This window comes from Alosa alosa, chromosome 14, assembly GCF_017589495.1.
Source record: "Alosa alosa isolate M-15738 ecotype Scorff River chromosome 14, AALO_Geno_1.1, whole genome shotgun sequence".
Classification (NCBI taxonomy): domain Eukaryota; kingdom Metazoa; phylum Chordata; class Actinopteri; order Clupeiformes; family Clupeidae; genus Alosa; species Alosa alosa.
Genome location: NC_063202.1, coordinates 32,846,529 through 32,870,820, shown reverse-complemented (window position 1 = coordinate 32,870,820; position 24,292 = coordinate 32,846,529). Strand labels below are relative to the sequence as shown.

Below are 24,292 nucleotides of genomic sequence, written 5' to 3'. Positions count from 1 at the left end.
ACAAAGTTAAAACTGATAATGTAGAGATGGGTGCAATGGTTTTGCTTAGGTAGACATGGTTGTTGCAATGCTAAATAAAGCTGTTGCTAGGTTGCTGATGGTTGCTAGGTTAATCTCATTGGTTGCTATATTGGTTGCTAGGTTGTTAACTCTGGAATAGTTGCTAGGCTGTTGCTAAGGTACTGTACTTGAGGTGGTTGCTATGCTGGTTGCTAGGTTAATCATGTTGGTTGATATGTTGGTTGCTAGGTTTTAACTGTGAATGTGGTTGCTAGGCTGTTGCTATAGTACTTGATGTCGTTGCCAGGTTGTTCCTAGGGTATCCATGGTGGCTACTATGAGAAATAAAGGATTTACTATAATCATGTTGGTTGCTATGGAAACTGAGAGATGCGCTTCATTTCATTGCTTGTGGGGGATAAGAGGGTTAAGGCTGCCAGTCTTATGACGTCATTTTCTATATTTTTGATATGTTGCTGAGTAGATCATAAACAGCAAAGAAAAGTGATTGATAATGACTGACTGACTATTATTGTGTTACATGCTTCAAATGTAAAGCACTTTGAGCTGCATTCTGTGTATGAAAGGTGCTATATAAATAAAGCTTATTATTATTATTATTATTATTATTATTATTATTATTTCAATGGTTCAATTGCTTTTAGTTTCTAATTCTCAGGTAAGATGTTCTGCGTAAGCACAGCCTAAATATTTTAATTGAACTTTTAATTGATCTCTCCCCTTTTGACCCAGTATTGATAAAGGTGACGTTTCATCTGGGAATAGCAACCATTCGATTGTTTCAGAAGAGTAAGGGCTTCTACATACCTGACGCACCCGACCGGTAGCGCGACAACGTGACGTTAAAATGACGTAAATCTTGCTGGCGTGCCAGGATTGAAGCCAGGTAGCGCGAGGTAGCGTACCACTCATTTTTTTTTCAGACGAGCATGACAAGGCGGAAACAGGAAGATGGACTAGTTCGAGGGCAAGCGAGAGTTGCAGTGTTTTGTTACAGTCGTGAATTTTTAATAGTTTGCTGGATAAGTTAACAAAGTTACCAGTGAGAGTTGCAACACATGGAATTAAGAGGAAAGAATAGAAACGATTTTCAAACAAAGGATATCTATTAAGGCCTGAACAAAATCTCTTTCCACTTCAGGAAATTACACAAAAGGCCTTTTCACACAGAGATCACGCTAAATTTGCGGGAAGAGGGGACGTCTTTTTGCCGTCTTTTTGTGTCTGAAAGCGAGGTGAAAATTTGCCGGCCTGCTGATCTGTTCACATGATGCGGCATTTTGGGGAGCCAGGAGGCAGGATCAGATTAAATTCTGACGTGCAACAGAGGCGTGTAGAGTGAGGCCATCCTTAAAAATATTTTCGTTTGCCGTAACCCTCGACCGACCCTGTCAATTTAGAACCGACCCAAATATTTATTTTTTCCCCTTTTAGTCCGACCGACTTGCCGGTTGTAAACTTGGCGCTAATACCGACCAATTGTTTTTTTTTACTCTAAACAACCAATACAAATGCAATAAAATAATATTTCTTTTAGTAGGCCCAAGTATTGTGAATATAAATTGCCTACATGCAAACGTGGCTCACTTAAAAAAAAACCTGTGGCGCCATCTCTACACCATTGGTTTTACGATGTCACACTATGGCCTACGCTTCGCTTCATTCACACAAACTGATAACGCTTTTTACTTGGCACGGTTCTGGAAGAACTGTGGCCAGATCTTTTCATCCCTTCTCCCCTAGTCTAACGGGTGACCGTGTCGGAGTATTGAAATTGGTTGTGGTCTATTCAGCATTTCTCAAAATATGGGTCCGCAACATGGAGACTGCTGGTCCGCTGGAGTCGTGGAGGAAATTAGGCCCGGTGCTTCATCTGATAATTTGCTGCGCAGTTGATCAAGAAACCGCTGGATCGACGAAAAAAGAAAACAAATGTTTCTGCTATCGATGTCATTAAACATGGAGCCCTACAATTAAGTGGTGGTATGAGCATTCATTCAATGCGCCGCCTCGCCGAGAAAACTGAAACTAATCGATAACGTTGGTATCAAAGCCCGCTTCAACCTGTTGGAAGGCTATTTATTTATTTAACGAAACTTAATAGAACGACGTTGTTTTTTGGAACGCCCTTAGAAACAGAGCAGAGACTGTATAATACACTGTATAGCATTGAGTATTGTATAGTCAAATTTCAATATAACGCGGGCCAAGAGCTATTGTGGCCAAGAGCTATTGTAGCCTTCTTTCTGGGTACATGTAGATGAGCCTTATGACCCAAAAGTCTGCCATGACCGGCCTCAGGTCAAAGAAGTTTGAGATAGGCTGGTCTATATAACCTGCATCAGAATGAGGTTTGCAATGGTGCTTGAAGGCACGGGTTGAAGACCCAGTCAGTTACGCCAATGATATGCACATTTGTGTAAATTCATTCCTACGAATCACCATGACCAAAATTGTACTTTTTTTATACTTTGAATCTTGAAAAAAAAAAATATTGACCTACCTATCGACCCATTTTTTAATTTTTTTTTGGCTGTTACTGCAAACAAAAATATTTTTAAGGATGGCCTGATAGTCGAGGGCCTTATGTGCGTGGGCCTTTAGATACAGCAGGTGTGTGATTTCAAAAACCATGGCGGAAGAACCGACTGCACTTTGGTTAGCTTGCATTTGCTATGCTGTTGCTGTTAGAATGTTAAATTCTTGCGATATATGTCTTCAGACAATAAAACGTAATTTGGAAGGGAAATTGAAGAGAAGAGTTGCCCCTTGCCTTGGTCGCATAAATGTACTGTGCGCATAATTTATTCATGAAATCGTTCAATATTACAACAATAAAAATAGCTTGTGTACTGTCTTAATTGAAACATGCTTCGCGCACAAATGATAGCCTAGGGCAAAGAGAATGGACATCTCAACATAAGGATACATTAGAAGATGATGATTAGTGTAAACTTTGTCACACGACATGATAAGCAGTTCTTTAAAAACGCAATGTTCCATTCAGTCATAAATCATTCAAGCGTAGGGCCTAGTGCTCGGCCATGAAAAGAAAACAGCAGCTTAATATTTTTCAGGTGTTTAACAGTAGGCCTAGGCACACTGTTAGCAGCTATGCCGAAGCCAGTGAGATTATTAGGCATTGCATCTTGTCACTCAACATCGCAGTTCGGGTTGATAACATTCAGTTAATGCAAGTATGGATCGTCTCAAAGTTTGGGACAACCAAACAGCAGTGTGTAGGCAAAGCAAATCCTAATTGTTAGGTTACCATAGCTGTCTTTTCTTTAGGCCTGGGCCTATCGGAAATCGCGACATAAGCACATTGGTTTCTTTTTTCTTTTATTTCTTGTTCGCGTGTTGGGTAGTGAAGCGATAATGCATGTAAAGCAGTACATCATGTGACCCAGAGCCGATATGGCCAGAACTGCTGCTCTGTAAAGGTATTTCTGTCCCACCCAAATTTGCTGAACTACTTGCGAAGTAGCCTATTCATCACAGACATCACATGTATCACACGAAAGAGCTTTTTCTCAGCCTTTAAACAATGTTAGTGGTTAGTTGTTGTGGTAAATGGTTCGTGAGAAAAGTAACTTTAATTTAATCATATTTTTTTGCGCCTGTCTCCCTACCCATTCATCTTGGTGGAATACTTCGCGAACTTTCCCTCAACACATGACAAACCATATATCAGAATAAACAGCAGACCTTACCGAACATAAAGGTGTAAAGCATTCCCCTGCACAGTTAGCCATTCCAGAGTAATCCGGTTTTAAATTTGCAGCAATGTCTTTATGCATGTCTCCAGCTTTGCGGTTCCTAATGTGTTTCAATTGTTCAATAAGTCTACATGATTTGACAGATGATGAGACAGACGCTCATGAGTTCATGCTTTGTTTTATCGCTGGATTTTAAGATAGCCTATTATGGCAACTGATTGCATTCCAAGCTACAGTCAACTCTAGCAGGCATTGAATGACTGGAGACTTTGTGAATTTATAGATTGACATAATGTGCTGTCTCTGCGATTGCTGCTTTTGATCAGATTTATTTGCAATCTCCTGTGGTAGGCTGGACATAGCATTGAAATGCCTGCCCAGATTCCCCTTTCCGCCTTGACCCATTCACACTGGTGGCGGAACGAAAAAACTCGGCAAAATGTCTAGGGGGCTTGGTAGTAAATTTGGCGAGACACTTTGTCCTGCCGTTCCGCCTCGGTCTATGTGAAAGGGACAGTCGTTCCGCGATTCTGGTACATAAAATCGCGGCGAGTGTTTTGCCAGTGTGAAAGGGCCTAAACTCAGCCAGCTGCTAGCTAGCTAGCCAGCTAACTACAACTGTTTAAAATTAAACTAAAATTATTAAAATTTCCCTCGGGATGACTAAAGTATCTATCTATATATCCATCTATCCATCTATCTACCTGTACCTACACACCTTGGAAACTAGATGATAATGATGATGGTAGTTGTGAATAGTAGCAACCAAAGTCTGAAGTACCATCACAGAGGCTAGCTAGGTAGCTACTAGCAGAGCCCGTCTACGGAGAGCCTCCCCACTCTCTATTAATCCCATACAAACCGAATTTGGCTGCAGTTCACCAGAGTTCACCTAGATGGCGGGCGAGTCCAAAATACATGGGGTCCTATGGAGCTACATGGCTACATTTATTGTTTTCACCTATTTAACAACTGAAACCCTCAGATTTTATTTTATTTTTCGCAAAATGGATATTGATTATCAATCAAAAGTGAAATAATCCGGGAGTCATGTCCTTTCGTTTTCTTACAGGTTGGGTCGTTGTTGCCCATAACACGCTAGCATTGATGCTATGCTATGCTATGATCATGCTAATGAATGACGTCATTGACACGTTTGAAAGGCTTTTTAGAACAATTAAGTGACTTTAAAAAATATAATACTCAACCAAGTGTATTGTCTTTGTCTCCCCTTTCGAATACAATATGAAAATTACTTGAAAAAAATTATATCCCGAGAAAAGTGGATTTTGAGGGGTACAGCTCCATAGACCTCCATTCATTCTGGACTCGCCCGCGAGCGCCCCTAGATGCAGTACCACACTGGAAGAGTTCCGAGAGTGAAGGTTCTCCCCTTATTCGACATTCTCTGGTGTTTCTTACTGCAGCTTCTTCTGCTGTGTAACGTAGTTAGCGTTAGTATTTTCACAACAGCGACACCTCTGTTCAGGAGAATATTGCAACTAGTGTCGCGACCACCACGCGCGAGTATAAATGGTTACGGCGCTTCTGTGACGTCACATTGTCGCGCTACTGGTTGGGTGCGTCAAGTATGTGGGACGTTTAAGGGGAGGGGAGACTTATCCCTCATCAGTCACTACATTGATGTTAGTGTAAACCCTTGCCCCATTAATGTCCCTTTATTTGTCTCATAATGTGTGTGTACTTGGCTGCTTTAGCTGTTGAAACTAGCAACTCAAGCCAGGTAAAACCGATTGTTTTCGCTTTTTTTCGTACCGACAGTACTTGGTGACCTTGAGAAACAGATCTATGTGAAAAAAAATTCTGGTTGCAATAGGTGCTAGCGAAGTACATAACAGAATGTAAATAACAGATAGAACTTTGAGTCTTGCTGGGCATATTTGTTGGTGGCAGTGACGTGTTCACTGCAGTTAAGTTTATTGTCTATGATGACTAGTCCAGGGGGTGGTTTTGATGTGTGAATAACCAGAGGGGTATTTCACACAGACTATATATTATTTATTGTCTTTATCACCAAATTTCTTGAAAACATCTGTCAACTGCTGCAATATTATTCATCAAATGTCCATCAACAAAAGAACCGAGCAACAACTATTAACTAGAGAATGTAATTCCAGGGAATTACGAGTGCATGAAAATGACGCTAGGACAGACATGGTGGTTGCACAGCTGAATAAAAGTTGATAGTTTAAAAGTAGACAGTTTAAAAGTTGAATATAGATTGGGAGTTGATCACACTAGTTGACTGAAAAGCCCAGGCTGCCAAACAGTTGTGGGCAGAGGACACAATTGGAGGGAGTCATAGCTGATGACAACTGACAGTTGGAATAGTTGAACAGTTAACACGTTGGATAGTTTAAATGGTTAAATAATTTAATAGGGGATTATAGCAGTGAAGACTTTTATTTTGAAACAGTTGTGGGGAGAGGAAACAGTTGACGGGAGTCAAAGTTGATGACAACTGACTGTTGCTAGAGTAGTTATGGTGGTTGCTATGCTGGTTGCTAGGTTTTAACTGTGAATGTGGTTGCTAGGCTGTTGCTAGGGTACTTGAAGTCATTGCTAGGTTGTTGCTAGGGTGTCCATGGTGGCTACTATCAGAAATAAAAGAGTTACTACAGTGGTTTGCTAGTATAATCATCTTGGTTGCTATGGAAACGGACATAGATGCTTAATTTCAATGGTTGCTAGGTAGGTGGTGGTTTAATATAGTAGGCTAGAGGCATAGTTAATGTTAACTGACAGTTGGAATAGTTGAACAGTTAAATAGTTGGATAGTTTAAATGGTTAAATTATTTAATAGGGAATTATTGTAGTGGAGACTTTTATTTTGAAACAGTTGTGGGCAGAGGAAACAGTCTTAAGAGAGCCAGATTGTGTGCCTAAAGCCTGAGACAGACAGTTGCTGGAGGTGGCTGGAACCATATGGCTCTGGCCGGAACACGGCATAGGATTCTAAGTGCTCTATTGTGATGCCATTATCGCCAATGTTAAGTCTATGGGGAAAATTGTAATAGTTTTTAATTAATAGTTCAAAAAGTATAAAAGTTACAAATATGAAAAATACATTCCACACCTGTCCTAAGTAAGACCTACGTAACGCAGTTTGAAGGAAGTTTCTACATTAAATGGTTGAAGCCACATTAAACACAGAAAAAGCGTTAGAAGAAGAATAATAACTAGAAAACGCAATTCCAGGGAATTACCAGTGCATGAAAATGCAAAACATATGGTGTGAAATATATTGTTAAAACAGATGATGTGCTAATTGGCAACCAACATGATGAGGTTTAATATAGTTCAAATGACTGAACTAGGTAGATGAGGTTTAATATAGTTGGAATGACTGAACAGTTAAATAGGTGGATAGTTTATATAGTTAAATGATTTGCTTGGTAGATAAGGTTTAATATAGTTGGAATGATTGAACGGTTAAATAGGTGGATAATTTAAATAATTAAATTATTTAGGTAGATAATTGACGATAACTGACAGTTGGAATGGCCCTAATGTTTGCTAGCAGTTATGCTACTATGTTATCAAAGATAATAATGTTGACCAAGTTTTTTTGCTAAAGATGGCATGTTAGCATGCTAACTATGCTAGCATGCTAACTATGTTACTTAGCTAATCATTTGTAACAGTTTTGCTAACTATGCTAACTAGCATGTTAACATGCTAGCATGCTAACTATGTTAACCATGTTACTTAGCTAATCATTTTTAGCAGTTTTACAAAAATGCTAACTAGCATGCTAACCATGTTAACCATGTTACTTAGCTAATCATTTTTAACAGTTTTGCTAAAAATGCTAACTAGCATGCTAACATGTTAGCATGCTAACTATGCTAACCATGCTAACTAGCTACAGTGGGTAGGAGTCATAGTTGATGACAAGTAACAGTTACAATGGCTGAACAGTTAAAAAGTTCAGTAGTTTAATGGGTTACATTGTTTAACAGTGGATTATTGTAGTGAGGACTTTTATTTTGAAACAGTTTTGGGCAGAGGAAACAGTTAAATAGGATGTGTAGTCTTAATTGACCCAGATTGTATGCTTAAAGCCTGAGGCTGCAGGTGGCCTGAACACCTGCCATAGGATTCTAATTGCTTAATGGCCGTATTATGATGTCATAATCGGCAATGTTAAGACTATGGGGATTTTTAAAACGTTTTTCTTTAATAGTTTAAAAAGTATAAAAGTTTTAAAGACATAGCAGCTTGGTCCGTTTGAAGACCTACGTTACAAAGTTTGAATGAAGTTTCTAAGTTAAACTGTTCAAGAGAAATTGCGTACGGAAAAAGTGGTAAGCGGAATAAAAACTAGAAAAGCATTTCCTGAAAGAAATACAGTGCATGAAAATGCAAAAAATATGATGTAAAATATCATACAGAGTAAAAACAAACTATATTGGTTGCTAGGTAGATGAGGTTTAACCTGTTGAGGAGTGAATTCTTTAAGACAATGCCGTTCCCCAGAGCGTGAATTATTTTCCTGGCTCCTTCTAGAATTCTACGCGAACGTTCTATAGTTTCAGTGTTCGTAAAATAGAGTCCCGAAGTGTGATGTAGCGTTTCCATGACAGCAGAATCACTGGATCTAAACAAACTTTCGAAGTGGCATAAATAGCATTGCATTTAGACATGTGGCATCATTTCTAGCTAATAAAAATAAATATATCCATTTAAACGTGTTTTACCTGCTAGGCAGCAGCTTAGCCACTTAACACGGATTCCCTGGCAGGTGTAATAGAAAGAAACAAAATTCCAGTGGATATTTCACGTCTTCTCAAAGACTGGTGGCTGTTAAGAGTGACGTTTTTTGCCAAAAAAATAAAGCCAAAACACGTCCGTGAATTTAAGGATTTTAACCGCATGCTGTGAGGTTACATGCAGGTCTCTTTTACGGAGGAAACCCATGCTAAAATAAAACTCTGTAGTCACGAATTTGATCGTGTTGGTATGAATATATATTGTAGTATGTGATTCCTAAAGTGTAAAAAAATACACTAACGTCTTAGAAACGTTTTAAAATTATTGAAATAGATTAAGAAAGCCACTGCTATGGCGATTTCAATGGTTAGATTGATTTGTTTAGATCCAGTGAAATTGCTGCCTTGGCAACGCTACGTCATGGCTTCGGGACTCTATTGTTTAATGGCAGAAAAGTCCCTGAGGGTAATTGTTGCGTCATGTTATAGAACCTTTTTCGAAAACGTTCTAATCACATATTTGTGATCGTACTCCCAGGGGCCCAGCTGCATCTGATCACATATTTGTGACCGTACTCCTCAACAGGTTAATATAGTTGGAATGACTGAACAGTTAAATAGGTGGATAGTTTATATAGTTAAATGATTTGCTTGGTAGATAAGGTTTAATATAGTTGGAATGATTGAACGGTTAAATAGGTGGATAATTTAAATGGTTAAATTATTTAGGTAGATAATTGACGATAACTGACAGTTGGAATGGCTCTAATGTTTGCTAGCAGTTATGCTAATTATGTTATCAAAGATAATAATGTTAACTAAGTTACTTAACTTAGCTAATGTGTTCATTTTTAGTAGTTATGCTAACTAACTATGTTAACATGTTAAGTATGCTAACCATGTGACTTAGCTAACTTGGCTAATCATTTTTAGTAGGTATGCTAACTATTTTAACACCTGCCATAGGATTCTAAATGCTTAATGGCCGTATTATGATGTCATAATCGGCAATGTTAAGTCTATGGGGATTTTTAAAAAGTTTTTCTTTAATAGTTAAAAAAGTATAAAAGTTTCAAAGTTGAAAAGACATAGCAGCTTGGTCTGTTTGAATACCTACGTTACAAAGTTTGAATGAAGTTTCTAAGTTAAACTGTTCAAGAGAAATTGCGTACGGAAAAAGTGGTAAGCGGAATAATAATAATAAGAAGTTGTTGAAGTTGCCTAGGAAGAACAGTACAGTGCATTTTCATGCACTGTAATAAGTTGTTGTTGATGTTGTTGCCTTGGAAGAACAGTACAGTGCATTTTCATGCACTGTAATAAGTTGCCTAGGAAGAATAGTACAGTGCATTTTCATGCACTGTAAAAAGCCTTGGAAGAACAGTACAGTGCATTTTCATGCACTGTAATAAGAAGAAATCGGATAACAGTAGATTGCATTTTCATGCACTCTAATAACTATAAAATAACTAGGCTATAATTAAAATGATAACTGTGATGCAAACTTCACCTTTGGTCTGTGTGGAAATGGAAAAAGGCATGAGTTCAACTTTGTTATGGACTTTAGGCTACAGGAAGAAATGGTGGGAAACAGGTTAGGCTACAAACACAGGATTTATACTGTTCCTTCACAATTAGACACACACATACAGTGTTGTCATTTAAGGACCCTGTTGATGTTGTACAGCACTTGTTATGACATTTTGAGTCTGTTAGCTGTAGGGCTGTAATGATATGCAAAACCAAAATCAGGACACTCAGATCCACAAACCTGTTGCGGTGTAAGAAGGCAGAAGCGCGACACACCCCTTCCAGTGTTTCCCGCAGAATTTTGCAGTAGAGGTGTGAATCGTCACTGATTTCCCAATTCGATTCGATTGCGATTATCATGTCTTCGATTCGATTCCTCGATGCATCACAATGCGTCAAATACATTTTTCTATTAAAACCATATAGGATATAGGTAGTTTTCTATATTACTTCATATGGTTATGTTTTCATCCAAAAATACAAGTAGTAAGATCTTCAAGTAGTAAGAATCTTTTTTTTTATACAAAGTCTGAAAACAGCAGACAGTCAACAAATTACAGCATTTCCTGAGTATGACAAACTTCACATGGAACATCTATTTTCATATCATCAAACAATGTAAACAGAAATGTTTTTAGGCCTACATTTAGCCAAAACATCTTTACAATTTCATGTAAACACTAATTACCATATGTCTGTACAGAAATCAATTTTACATGTTCTACATACAATTACATAGCCCTGTAGTTACACAGCATATTATAGGCTACATATACTGTATTGCCTGATGAAAGGTCTGTGCAAGATCTGCTCCAGTGAAATTCATGTGAATGGACAGACAACCAATCTGAACACTTGCGTGTGCACCAACCGGTGGAATATTCCACATTGCCAGCTTTCGCTGGGCCTAGTAAAACAGCTACTACTACGCGTTTTATAGTTATTGCACATCTGAAATTTCTCCATGATCTGACAAAAAAGGTTTTGTTTTTTACCAGGTAATGCAGTCCTATTGCATGGCATGCATGCCACAAGCGCTATTCATGCGCTATTGCTACACAGAGGAGAAAAGGCCTGTGAGCAAAAGTTTTCCGATCCTTGAACAATCATGCACGAACCGTATGGAACAAACCACAGAACATTTGCAGATATGCTTCTATTGGTTACACCAGACGAGCAAGCTTTTTTCTCTTTTACTGTCTATGCGTGCGAGCAGCTTGTATGCGCTCCACTTCCGTGGCTGTTGAATGGGAAAAGGATTCGGAGCCAAAGGCTACAATTTAACTCTGCTTGTAAGGTATCACCAATATCAAGTTAATGTTACAGATGTATGGCTACATACATTCTTAAAATGGTTCTGGTCTACAATTAGATATCTTTTAAAAACGTGGGAAAAAAGGGTGTTTTTAGAGCTGTTTTTAGAGCTTGATCTGCAGACAACTTGTTGGCTATTTTTAGAAGGTGCGCTGCGGGCGCCTCATAGGTGTCCCGCAGGCTACGTGGTGCCCGCGGGCAGCGTGTTGGAGACCCCTGATCTAGACTGTACGGACATGGATGAAAAATAACATTCTCAATAGCCTAACTAGACTCTAGACTCTAGCCTAACTAGACACACAAGGTGTTAAGGCGCTCTGAAAATGAGAACCAAAATTATTTTTCAGACTTGTGAGGTCTGCTGTTCATGCTGTTCATACCCTGAAGGAATTTATGTTCTGTTCATTGCTTTTTGTGAGAGTGTTTCTACTTATCTCAATAAGGGAAATAAATCAAGAGCCTATGTTGAGTACAAATAATGTCTTCTGAAGGCCTAAACAGAGCCCAGCCAAAAACTCCAATAAAATTTTGATCAACTTTGAGGGACAGCTATGACCATGCAGGATCATCCAGACCAAATGTGACGATTTTTTGATACCTACTATTCCTATTTACGTACCAGCATGCAAAATTTGAGCCTCCTACATGGTTTAGTTCTTGTGCTATGGGCTTGTGAACTTTGACAAAAAAAAGAGGCCGAACAAAATCGACACCCCCCTCCCCCTGTAAAACTGGCTGTATCTTGGAAAGTATTGATCTTACATAAAAGTCATTTTACAGTGTGTCTCCTGGATAACATAGGTACACCTGGTAATTTTGTCTGAATTTCTTGAGACCTACGTGCATGGGCCTTGGTTGAATTGACGTGGAATGACCCATATTGTACAGTTGTGCAGTACAATATTACTGCACAACAGTACGCTTGTACAGAAGTGCATACTATGAATGGCATATAATATAATGTGTAAATGAAACAGTGTATACCGTATTTTCCGGACTATAAGTCGCTCCTGAGTATAAGTCGCATCAGTCAAAAAATGCGTCATGAACAGGAAAAAAACATATAAAAAGTCGCACCGGACTATAAGTCGCATTTATTTAGAAAAGTATTTCACAAAATCCAAAACCAAAAACAGAGACTATGTAACTGGATGATTGAGGCCAAAAAGATTAATGTTAGTGAAGACGGAGTGAAGGCAGCCAAGAGGAGGGCAGGAAGGTAATTGCAAAGCAAAAGATTCACTGAAAGAAAATGCCATGTGGTACACCAAAATGTATTTAAAATGCGGAGAATACAATGCAATCAAGCATTTTGGGCGATGTGGAGTCACAAGCTGGCAGCAGATTAAATGCTCACGGGAGAGAAAAAGATGCAGTTTTAGACTTGACTGAAGCAAGCCAGGCGATAGGCCAATAGGCCCGACTGTAATTGTAAAGCAATTTATAAAAGATTCACTGAACAAAAATGCTGATATGATACATGAAAATGTAGCTAAAAATGTGGAGAATGCAATCCAATCAAGCATTTTTGGCGATGTGGAGTCACAAGCTGGCAGCAGATTAAATACTCATGATGGAGAAAAAGACGGTTTTAAAAGGACGTGATCGAAGCTGAGGCAAGCCAGGTAATAGGCCTATAGGCACGACGGTAATTGTAAAGCAATTTACAAAAGATTCACTGAACAAAAATGCTGATGTGTTACATGAAAATTTAGTTAAAAATGTGGAGAATGCAATGCAATCAAGCATTTTGGACGATATTTTGGCACAAGCAACAGAACAAATGCTCGCTGGCCACCTCCGAGGGGGCGAGAGAAAAAAAGATGCGCATTTAAAACCAGGGCCTAAATTTCAGTGCGGGATTGCGGGTATTGCGCATAAATTATTACGTATTGAGCATACTAATAAAAGTCCCGCAACTCTAGCCATCATAGTGCAAGAAATTCCCACACATTTTACAGCGCTGTCTGACGTTAATCTAATAATGGAGCGGCCTGAATGCGGGACTATTGACTGGACGGACCAACTCGGACTTCAATTGAACCCCATGCAGAGACACACGCATGCGCAGGACCACTTTGGGGGTGCCTCTCTCTCTCTCTCTCTCTCTCTCTCTCTCTCTCTCTCAGCAGGATGTGTCACCGCTAAAGTCAAATTATAGCCTATAGGTGCTTCTACATCAACCGCTATCGACAGGAAAGGAAAACAAACATTTAGCACAGAAGCATGACAGCCTATAATATAACGCGAGAGAACATGTATGTGTTCTCCATTTGAGGAACGTTATAATTGATTGCGGACGTGAACAGACAGCTACAGACACGGAGCATAGTAGGCCTACTTTCACTTTTTGTGCATATTCACGTGAAAGATAATTAGTAGCAAAACAGCGATCAAATGTTACATGGCAGTGAGTTTTGTTTTCAAATGTTTTCATGCATGTCTGGTGCAGGAATGTTTAGATGGTGAGGAATGTTTAGGGGACAGACTATCGTAAATCCTCAAAGTATGGCTGGGCAAAGCACAGCACCTTTATTTGGACCATGGCTTGTAGACTATTCGAGTCAGCTATAGTCTTTATTTCTTGCGTTTTACTGTGAGACATAGGCCTATACTTTTCGTTATAGGAGCGGCATAGGCCTATATCAATGGCAATGGTTCATTAAGTTTCATGTATGAAAGAGTGTCGGGATTTCCATCCGCTTATTGCGAGATAAGGCATCCGCTTTCATTCATTCATGGAATGTGTGCTGTGCTGCAAGGGAAACCTTATTCCATATAGCCAGAGGTCTAAGTCTACATTTAGTTATTTTTTAAATTATGCATGATTTACTTTTTTTTAATAAAATTCGTAGGCTGATGCCTGGCAGCAACAATTGTGTTTAAATGTAGGTTATTGCTTCAGCCTCTAGCTCAGAAAGGGGCTGCGTGCGACTGGTAGCTTGAGAGCAACGTGTTGGAGACTCATGGTGTAGGATGATGACTTTTCATTGGCAACAATATTAAACCAACCAACAATATAAATTATTAAGAAGAGCTCTTTTATGAGTTAAATTGAAGCAAAATTATACTGGCTTTTATTTTTCCGAATCTGAGGGCCGGCTATAAATAGAATCCCGGCCATAATTTGAGCATTTAAGTATGCACATGTGTTTCAGGCATAGCAATCACTAATCTCTGACTGAAAGTGCACAGGAATTGTGCATTTGAGAGTGCTCTCTCGAGGCTGTAGACGGTAATGTTTCATGTAGGGTTCATGTCAGTTAATATAAATTAACATTTAAAAACATGTTCAATTATATATGTGTTTTTCATATATAAGTCGCACCTGACTATAAGTCGCAGGACCAGCCAAACTATGAAAAAAAGTGTGACTTATAGTCCGGAAAATACGGTAATTTATTTTTCAATTAAATCTATGTGTACAATTATATCTTTGTGTGCATAGAGAAATGGTGATGATTGATGAAGTGTGGTTATTTTCTTGCTTTATTTCAGCACGTCGGAACAACAGTGAAGATCCCGATTTTGTAGGACTTTTAAAGCGCTTGTTGCCAGATAACTGTGACATCATTGGGATTGCCACTCCAGGGATTGTATGTAAGGATCATGCTTTCATTTTCTTCAGATATGAAGTTTTATTTTTCAGACCTTTCAAACCTCGATGAATGTCCTGTGGAAGAGACTCATATCAAAAATTAACTTAATACAAGCAATTGATACAGTGATCACTCCGCCCAAGTAGCAGCTGCTTTCTAAGGTTCATCTGGGTTCTCCCAAGCTAGGAAACCACTGCATTCTTTCATCATCGGAATTCATTACAACTACCAAGTTATGCACCAGATTCTCCAGTGGGAAGCCGCCACTGCCCGATTATTACATGGTGCCTATTTTTCTGGAATTTACAACTTTGCTGGTGAAAATACAGACCACTGTAACATTTCTTAGTCACGTCATGGTCAAAGAATATGGCTGTTCTGTGCAGTAGCGTTTTAAAAGTTTCAAGGCAACTCATGTCCAGCCACTTACTACCATATTTCTATATTCGCACAATAGCTAATGCTCAAACTAGGGGGGGGGGGCAGCAGTTAGACAGCACCTAGACAGCATCTACATTGTTTATATGGTTTCGTATGTATATTTGCAGTGACCCCTGTAGGCTCCCCCAATGCTCCACCAGAGGAGCATGAAGATGGAGAGGCTGGTTTTGCACTCTTACTTCCCCACATAGAAGGGGTTAGAATCAGACCATTTCACTTCTGCAAGCACACTTTGAACAACAGAGCTCTAGAGCATGCAGGTACATGCATGACACGCATATACCCAAACCACAGACATACATGCATGCACCCTTATATCAATTGTTACAAGCTCATCAGTGATGTGTCTTTGTGTCTCTAGGTCTTGTTGGCAACCCTGACTTGAAAGTAGTGCTCCTGTTTGGATATATGGCATTTAAGTCTGGAGCCTCTCGTTTCCTGAATCAGCTGCTGGAACCCCTCTCACACACCAACGCCTTGATTGCAGGTGGCCATGTGGAGAAGGCTTTCTGCCCAAACAGAGACTGGTGTGTACAAAATAATAGACGACTAGGGCTATCACTTGCACAAAAACTATCATGTCCAAAAAATACAGATAGCTGAGGTCATAGCCCTCAAGACATTCTGGTGAATAACACACCCAGTGAAAAAGGATGCTTATTCCACAAGAGCATTTATTCAAAATTTGAAATGTTGAAACCAGAGCTGCTTACTTCCCTGTATTTAATTTAATTTAAACATGGTAACCGTTAAGCATTAACAGTTCAAAAGTAGGGCTGTCAAGTGATTGAAGAAATTGAATCGCTATTAAAGTAAAGTAAGTTTCACAGTGCATTATATAGCACATTTTTATGTGCAAAGTGCAACCCAAAGTGCTCCAACACAGAGGGGTAGATTTACTAACACTAACGCAGTTTGCGCTGCGTCTGTTTATGCGAGTTCGGTATTATCGCACATTGTGCTTCCTCATTGTGCGCAGTATCAAACCAGCAGCTTTTCTGGTAACTAACCTTTTTCCGCCCTCTACCACAATTTACGAGCATCCACAACTAAACGGCATACTTCAATCACAAGTGCAGTTGAATGAAGTTCGCTGATGACAACATTAAAATTAATCAAACGTTCGTTCGTTCATAGCGATCATGAAACATTAATACAATACATGATAAGATGTCAACAAGCTGGGAGATAATGAAGAGCAGTTGTTCTACTCAAACTACTTGTGGTAGGCTATGGAAGATTGGTCAAACCTAGCAAGTAGGCAAGTTAAGTGGATAACTTGAAAGTGAAAGTAAGACGTTCAAAAGCCCAACGAAAATTAAGGTTGCTTTGGAGTGAATGCATATGCATAACACGGGAAAAGGCAATTTGCCCTTTTCAGCTCCTGCAACAGGCAGTTTGCAGTTTTACCCAACTGCGGCCTTTTTGACAATTGAATTGATTGAGGAGGTGTGTCCTCGCCAGCGTACCAATAACCCAGCACACTTATTTTAAATATTTATAATAAATAATAATAAAATGAAAATAGACCATTCAAAAAAGAATTTACAAAACACACACACACACAAAACAATAAATCATGCACATTGGTCCAAACAGGCTGGAGCTCTGGAAGCATGGGTCATCTGTTGTTTTCCGGGAAGCACTTTAAGCCAGCCAGCAGATCCGATCAGATCAGCAGATCAGCGAATCTCTAAAAGTGACCGATCCTCCATCGCTAGTATGAAATCATCCACACTTCCATCCACACCAGTCGCTTGTTAAGGCATCTAGCTAGCATGAACGCTCAGCAACGGGTCAGTAACTCATTAGATCCCACAGAGGCAAGACACCCGAGCGATCTCTCTGACCAGACACTGAGGGGGCAGCTCTGAATCAGCAATCAGTCGGAATTCACGAAGGCAGAGATCATACACACAGTTCACAGTCCAATGCAGTCCAGCCAAGACCCCTCACTCAAATGGATGCTAATGTTAAGGTAGTTAACGTTTCCCATGATGCAGACTGATTATTTTATTACTACGACAGACACCAGGAAAGAACGCATGCACATAAAGCAAATATGTCTAACTTAAAAGTAGATACAAAAATCAAACAAAATTACATTAATACACAGGATTAGATGTTAAAATCCCTCGTGCCAAAATCCAAGGTAAAAACACATTCAGAAGCCCCTACTCAAACTTTAAAAAGCACGCTACTCACAAATCGACCAACAAATGGTCACAAACACAAGATAAATGGCCCATCCCACAGCAGTATTTAGTATGCGGCATGTCATTGGGGTTATCAAGTGGGCACCCTCATTCACCGATGTTTCGTTAAGTTAGGCCCACAACATACATTTAATTATTTAAAATTAGTATTTGAACATTTGAATTTAATTGAATGAACTATTAAATCAATTGCATGAAATTGTATTGTTAATCGTAAGACCTAAGCAACAAGTCCCTGGCAACACTACTGTGCTGGTGTGCTTTTATGAATGAATAAAAATCCTAAGGACAGTCATTCAAATATTATTGGGGTAAGTGTTGCTTTTTTCAGGCAGTGTTCACCCATTATCAGTCAGTAATGGAAGTAAATAACTAAGTGTAAGACTTTTTTCCGTTGTCTACGAGTTCAAATAATAGGCAAGTGCAAACGTGTGGGTGCTCTGTTAGTCACACACGCTCACCTACACACGTTTAAGCACTCACTTATCAAAATACATGCACTCTCTTGATTTTGCACTCCTTGATCTTGGCAGATGTCACTCTCATTGGCTTAATGGATGATATGCCCAAAACATGTCCATGACCCCCCTGCCTTTATATTCGTCTTAGAGAGGTTCATATCCCTACCAACTCTTGTGTGCAGGTGAAACTATTTGCTGACCACAAGACTGAATGACATAAGGGGGTCATTGAGTGAGTCTCTGGGCCACACTTGGGGCCAAATCTGTCCCAGAGTAGAGACTGTAAGGGTTGATATGGTTTTCATGATTTGTCGCATGTGTGGCAAGGGGCATGACCATAATTTAAAATCAGGACACATGGAGTTCATACACCAAATGTGAAATTAATCTGATGAAACTTCTAGGAATGGTAGGTAAGATCAATGAAATAACCATTCTATCTGTTGCCAGATGGTGGTGCTATGCCAGACAAGCATTTTGGACATGTGAATATCATCAATACCATGATAATCAATAAACTGCAAAGTTTCAGCCAATGCTTTGTGACTTTATGACAAATTTTGTGTTTATTCAGCAAAATATTTCAATTCTTGACACATTTTAACATAAAAATAATCCCTTTACTATTCATCATCAACGACATCTTGACATCATGTCCTCTAATTTTGGTATGGTTCTGATGAGTGTGTCGAAATCGATCATTGCCATGACTGTAATAGCCATTCTATCGATTGCCAGATGGTGGTGCTATGCCAAATGCATTGTGGGCATGTGAATATTATCATTACCAGAAAAATTAATTACCTATTATAGTGCTGGGCGGTATACCGGTTCACACAGTAAACCGGTGTAAATTTTCATTAGGATATGAATTTTTAATATACCGCCATACCGGTGTATTTGATTACACAACGTTTGGAGCGCCTATACCGTAGCGACAGTGTTTCAGGCGGACTTTTTTTACACCGACGCGATGGTGCGACTGCGAGGCAGGCATATTGAGGGTAAACACAAAACACCTTAAGTTTTTCCCCTGAAGTATGACCCTTAAGGCTTAATTTATCCTTAGGTAAGGGGGTTTAGAATTTAAGGGTGTTGCACAGAATACCTTAAATTGTTTCTTTAGTTAAGGAAAAAACGTTAAATGATACTGCATTGAAAGGGATTTACCGTCACGAAAATTCTATTGAGATTGTTCAACAGCTGGAACTAGCTGGTAGGTGATGTCGTTAGTTAGCAACCCACCGAACACAGTGAAGTTTAATGATCTTATCATTCATCTCACCTTAAGAATATTCGCTGAAATTATCCAGGTAGCAAGTAAAGCATGTTATAGACATGAACTGAGCAATTCTAGCTGGCTAGTTAGAAATGATCCTGGCTGTCATCAGTGCACCAAAACAAACTTTTTTGTTAATGTTTTGCCTAGCGAACCGAACCGAAGCTCATGGCAGGCTAACAAGACATACATCCACATGAAGTTAACGTTAGCCTACCACTAACGTCATGCAAACCACACAATAACAATAAGGCATGTTTCTGATAGGCCTATTTGACAGAGTAAGCATATTAGCAGAGAGGTTTTATTTTAAATTGTATAATTTTCAAAAAAGTATAATTATTGCAAGTTGCACTACTTTTTGTATTGGTTTTATACGTTTTATTGGTTATATAAGATGTTTGTGAAATTTGCACAGTAAAAGTTCTGTATTTTGACTGCAATTGTCTTTGCATTCTGATTAGATTCTTCATTAGAATCATGAGTGGCTCTTTGTAAACAGCATCATTTTCTGGGGCCATGCAAAACTGCATTACCACTAGTGTGGAGTTATTCTACATCATGACAGTAAAATAGACCATCCTTAGTCAATGTACTGCAGCAATTCCTCTCTCAACCTGTAGAAAATGCTGTGAACATCTGATTATGCATGAAAAAAAAATACCGTCATATACCGTGAAACAGTAAGAATTTTGAAAAATACTGTGATATACATTTTTGGTCATACCGCCCAGCACTAACCTATTAGGTTTTAGCCATGTCAAGCAATGCATGCCAAATGTATCACACATTTCCTGTTTATGTGGCGAGGTATGCAAATTCATCATATCGCCATTTCAGCATATTACAACCAGGGCTTTGAACCGATTGTTTTTTTCCAATCGGTTCGTTCCGAACAGAATCGGAATTATAACGTTTCCGGTTATGAGTTCCACCAATAAATTGATGTTCCCGAACCAGTTAGAACAAAAAAAAAAACTGTTCCCGGAACGGTTAATTTCGTTCCTGTCAGCTGTTTAATGCAATAGAATTATGTCACATCTTTCTCATCCAGCTTAAACCAAATGTAATAATATTACAACCATTATTACATAATAATAATTATATTATTAATAATAATAATAATTAAGTAGGCCTACAATTATTTCAAATGTGTAGTTTATTGTTAAAAGAGAAAATTTCCACACAAACGTAATGACATTATTAAGACACGTGGTTATGCCACTCGGGCAACAACAAATTGCAACTGTCGGGGAAAGGCCATCCAGTAGGCCTAATGTTAAGCTAGTCCATCATTAGCGTGGAGTCGACAAATATAGCTATTGATATTGTGTTTTGGAATGAGCGTTTTAATTAACGATGGATCGTAATTTACCTCTTATTTAAGTGGAGTGGAGACTTTGTAATCCACCGCTCTCTCTCCATTCAGTCAGCGAATGTCTGATGTGAGGTCACACAGGAAGTGAACCTCAGCCGTCATGGTAACGTGCGCAGGAAAATAATTACTTTTTTTTTTTTTTTGTTAATTAGGCAACTAAAAATTTTAGGAAGGAAAAAAACCGGTATTAACCGGTTACCATTATTTTTAAATAAGTGTTCCTGTTCCAGAACATAAAAAATAATAACGTTTCTGTTCCCTGTAAAATACAAAAAGTTCCCGGTTTTCGTTTTCGTTCCTTGAACCGGTTCAAAGCCCTGATTACAACATATAAAATAGATTCCCAATTTAGAATCAGCAACATCTTGACATGATGTATACCATATTTGTCATGAATTGGATGAATCGTCTAATAGCTCTTTTCCATTACATACCGGGGCTGGCCCAAGGCTTTTCCCCGGTCTTAAACACCGGTGCGTGGCCTCAGTGTTGTTTTTCCATAAGGAGCTGTAACATTGGGGACATATCCAACAATGCTAGAAACTTCTAAACAGTGCTAAGCAAAGTTTTATATGTAGATCGTTTTTCTTCACAAAAATAAGCAGTCACTTATGTTGCTAGGCAACTCTAAACAAATGCTACCGGTCTATTTTTAAATTTTTCCGGTTTTATTGTTGCGTCGTATTCCATTCCAAAAGTCCTGGTTCAGCCCCGATTCGGCCCTGCTCTACACCCCTACTCCGGTCCGGACTCAATCATGGAAATGTAAAAAGTCTGAGGCTTTACCCCAGACACCGGGGTTTTACTAACCTGGCAATAGCCAGATGAATTTCGCTCCGCCTAGCTCCACTCATCCATCTGGAACCGATCCATTGAAGTGTTGCTTCAGAAGGCTGGGCCTAATCAAAAAATGCTTGCATATGATTGAATAAGCCACTTGTCCGTCATCTATTGACGTGCTACTTCAACCACTCACATCGAAGCCAACCCGTGACGCTAATAACAGACTTCACAGTCGCTTCTACGCTATGTCACATCTATGAAACTCCCGCCCTGCGTCCTGATTGGCTAAACCATAAACAGGCATGCAAACTCCTCACCTTTCGGCGAAATTTGCCGTTTTGAATCCAAAATGACTGACTTACGTGGTTTGTGCAGAACCGATGAGAAAATATTTGGGGGGGGGTCAACGTGAGCTGAGTTTACTATTGTGCAAACGCAAACACATCTTGGTGTTGCCAGACCGCCATTAAAAATTTCAGCAACGAATGTTAGGCTATGTGCATTTACTAAACATCAGTGGAAGCTTGTTGCTGCAGAGGCAACGTGAACAGAACGCTCGCGCAGGTATAGCCTCCTTTTGTGAGCGCAGATAGGCCTAGATGCGTCTGAAATGTCAGCTGGAATGTGAGCACGGGCGAGGAGAGGTGCCTAGAGATGTCACAGGTGGGCTAGTTGAAACTTTCAACTTCTGTTAGCAAAAGACGTTGAGATTAGTGTAGCAACGTAGCATTAGCGGTTTTGTTTAAATGTTGTTAAAGTTAGCGATATGAGACAGAAATATAGACACAACGAGTTAATTTGATGAATAGGTTACGTGCTGTACTTGGTCTAGATCGGCAAAAGGTGAAACAAATACACAGACCTTATCAGTATAGCAAAGGCTAATGTGAATAACCTAAAGAGTTAAATGTCTCCTAAACTGGGCTGTGCAAAACGTTTAACTCTTTAAATATTCACATTTAACTCTTTAATTATTCACATTAGCCTTTGCTAAACTGATCTTTGCTGTCCTGATCTTGCTCAGAGACAAAATCAGTGTTGATTGACATGTCTTTAAGAAACGTTCAGTGACCTGATCTGAAGTAGCCTGTGCCTATAGGATAGGCTACAATTTAACATGTAGTGTGAACACTTCACACAACACAACTTTATTGGTTGGTTAAACAAACTAACTAGCACAATGCCACAATCTGTAAGTAACCTAGGCTGCAGGATAACACTTCTTATGAAACGGTGTGCCCTCCACAACACACAACACTTGCCAGCAATCAGACACCTGTCACCAACTGAGTCACATGTTTTTCTCACTAGGTGCCTTGAAATCGACGGTCGCAGCACTGCCTTGAAGTCGATGGTGGGGGCTTAAAACCCCATCGAGCGGTGAATGGTCACAGTGACCCAAAATTGAGGTTTTGGTATTGGTATATAGATTTTTGGTCTAGTGAGACAGCTCTCTATTTAGGGAGGGAGGCAGCAGGCAGCTGTCTTCGTTTTGAACAGAGCAAGAATCTAAAACATAAATCAAGCCCTAGTCAGTGACCATACCTTTACAATCATATGAATGGTAGAAATCAGATACTGTAGTACAGTGTGGAGAGTGTGTGATTTTCTAAATATTCATTGTGTGAGTGAATATTGTTTTCCCCCTTCAGTTGTTCTCCTGGGTCATATGGAGTGGTGGGCTTGGCACTGAGTGGCAGTCGTATCCAAGGAGCATCAGTATTGTTGGAGCAGGAAGTGAGCAGCGTGACTGCAGCTGAGGCCGTATTGCAGCGTCTGAAGGCTGCACACATTCCAGAACATAATACAATTGGGCTCATGTTTGCTTGTGTTGGTCGTGGGCACAATTATTATAATAACCAACGCAATGTTGAGGCAGGAGCCTTCCGGAAACTTTTCCCCAATGTACCCCTCTTTGGATTTTTTGGGAATGGTGAAATTGGATGTGACCGCATCGTCAAAGAGAACTTTACACTTTCACATACAGACACGGATGGACTACAACATGGATACACAACAGTCATGAGTCTAGTGCACCTAGGCTAGTAAAATTTAAATCTGATGTTTTTATTTATTGCACAGTTAGAGAATTCCAACCAGTACATTTTTATGGTAAGTTTCTTGGACCTTCAAAAAGCACCTACCTGTCTTGTGTGTTTCAGGGTGATTGTCACAGCACCTGATTTCTGTGTATGTGATATGTTATTGACAGATATTGTTGACCAGTAAAATATATTGGGCATTCATTGTGCATATGCTTCTGTTCAGCCAGTGTAGGATACCAATCTTTAATCTTGACAAATCAAGATAATTTGGCAAGAGAAAAATATAAAAATATTGTCTGATTCTTAGCATACTTTTTTTGTGCTTGCTAATAATGTACAACAATAATAATAATATCATCATCAATACCAACAATAATAATTCTAATAATAACTTCAGGTGCATTCCTTATGGAAATACCAGTGCATGCAAAGTGGATGCTGGAATGTTGCTTGGGTAGTCATTGTGGTTGCTAGGTTGACATTATAATAGCATATTTTTCTTGTGCTTGCTAATAATAATAGTGTTAATATCATCATCAATAATAATAATATAATAATAATAATAATAATAAATATAGCTGCAAGCAGCAATTAGGGGGCCAAACAATATTGCAATGTTCATGTTCTGTAAGTCGCTTTGGATAGAAGCATCTACCTAAAACAATAACCATAATATCAGACACATGGCTGTAAGCACTCATGCTGAATTTCATGTCAAGCAACCAAAGATTCTTTCTTTCTGTTTGGTGGCTTTGCTGCCGATTTGCCGTTGC

At 39.2% G+C, this 24,292-nt stretch overlaps 1 protein-coding gene across 1 annotated transcript in view; it reads left to right on the top strand.

Annotated features, from left to right (window-relative positions):
- fbxo22 (F-box protein 22) overlaps positions 1 to 23,720 on the top strand; it is a 74,085-nt gene extending 50,365 nt beyond the window's left edge. Inside the window, exons 4-7 of the mRNA XM_048262887.1 lie at positions 14,816 to 14,917; positions 15,465 to 15,617; positions 15,719 to 15,884; positions 23,127 to 23,720. Of these exons, the coding sequence (XP_048118844.1) occupies positions 14,816 to 14,917; positions 15,465 to 15,617; positions 15,719 to 15,884; positions 23,127 to 23,520 (815 nt within the window). The 3' untranslated portion in view covers positions 23,521 to 23,720. The remainder of the gene's footprint in view (positions 1 to 14,815; positions 14,918 to 15,464; positions 15,618 to 15,718; positions 15,885 to 23,126) is intronic.
- The last annotated feature ends 572 nt before the right edge of the window (positions 23,721 to 24,292 follow it).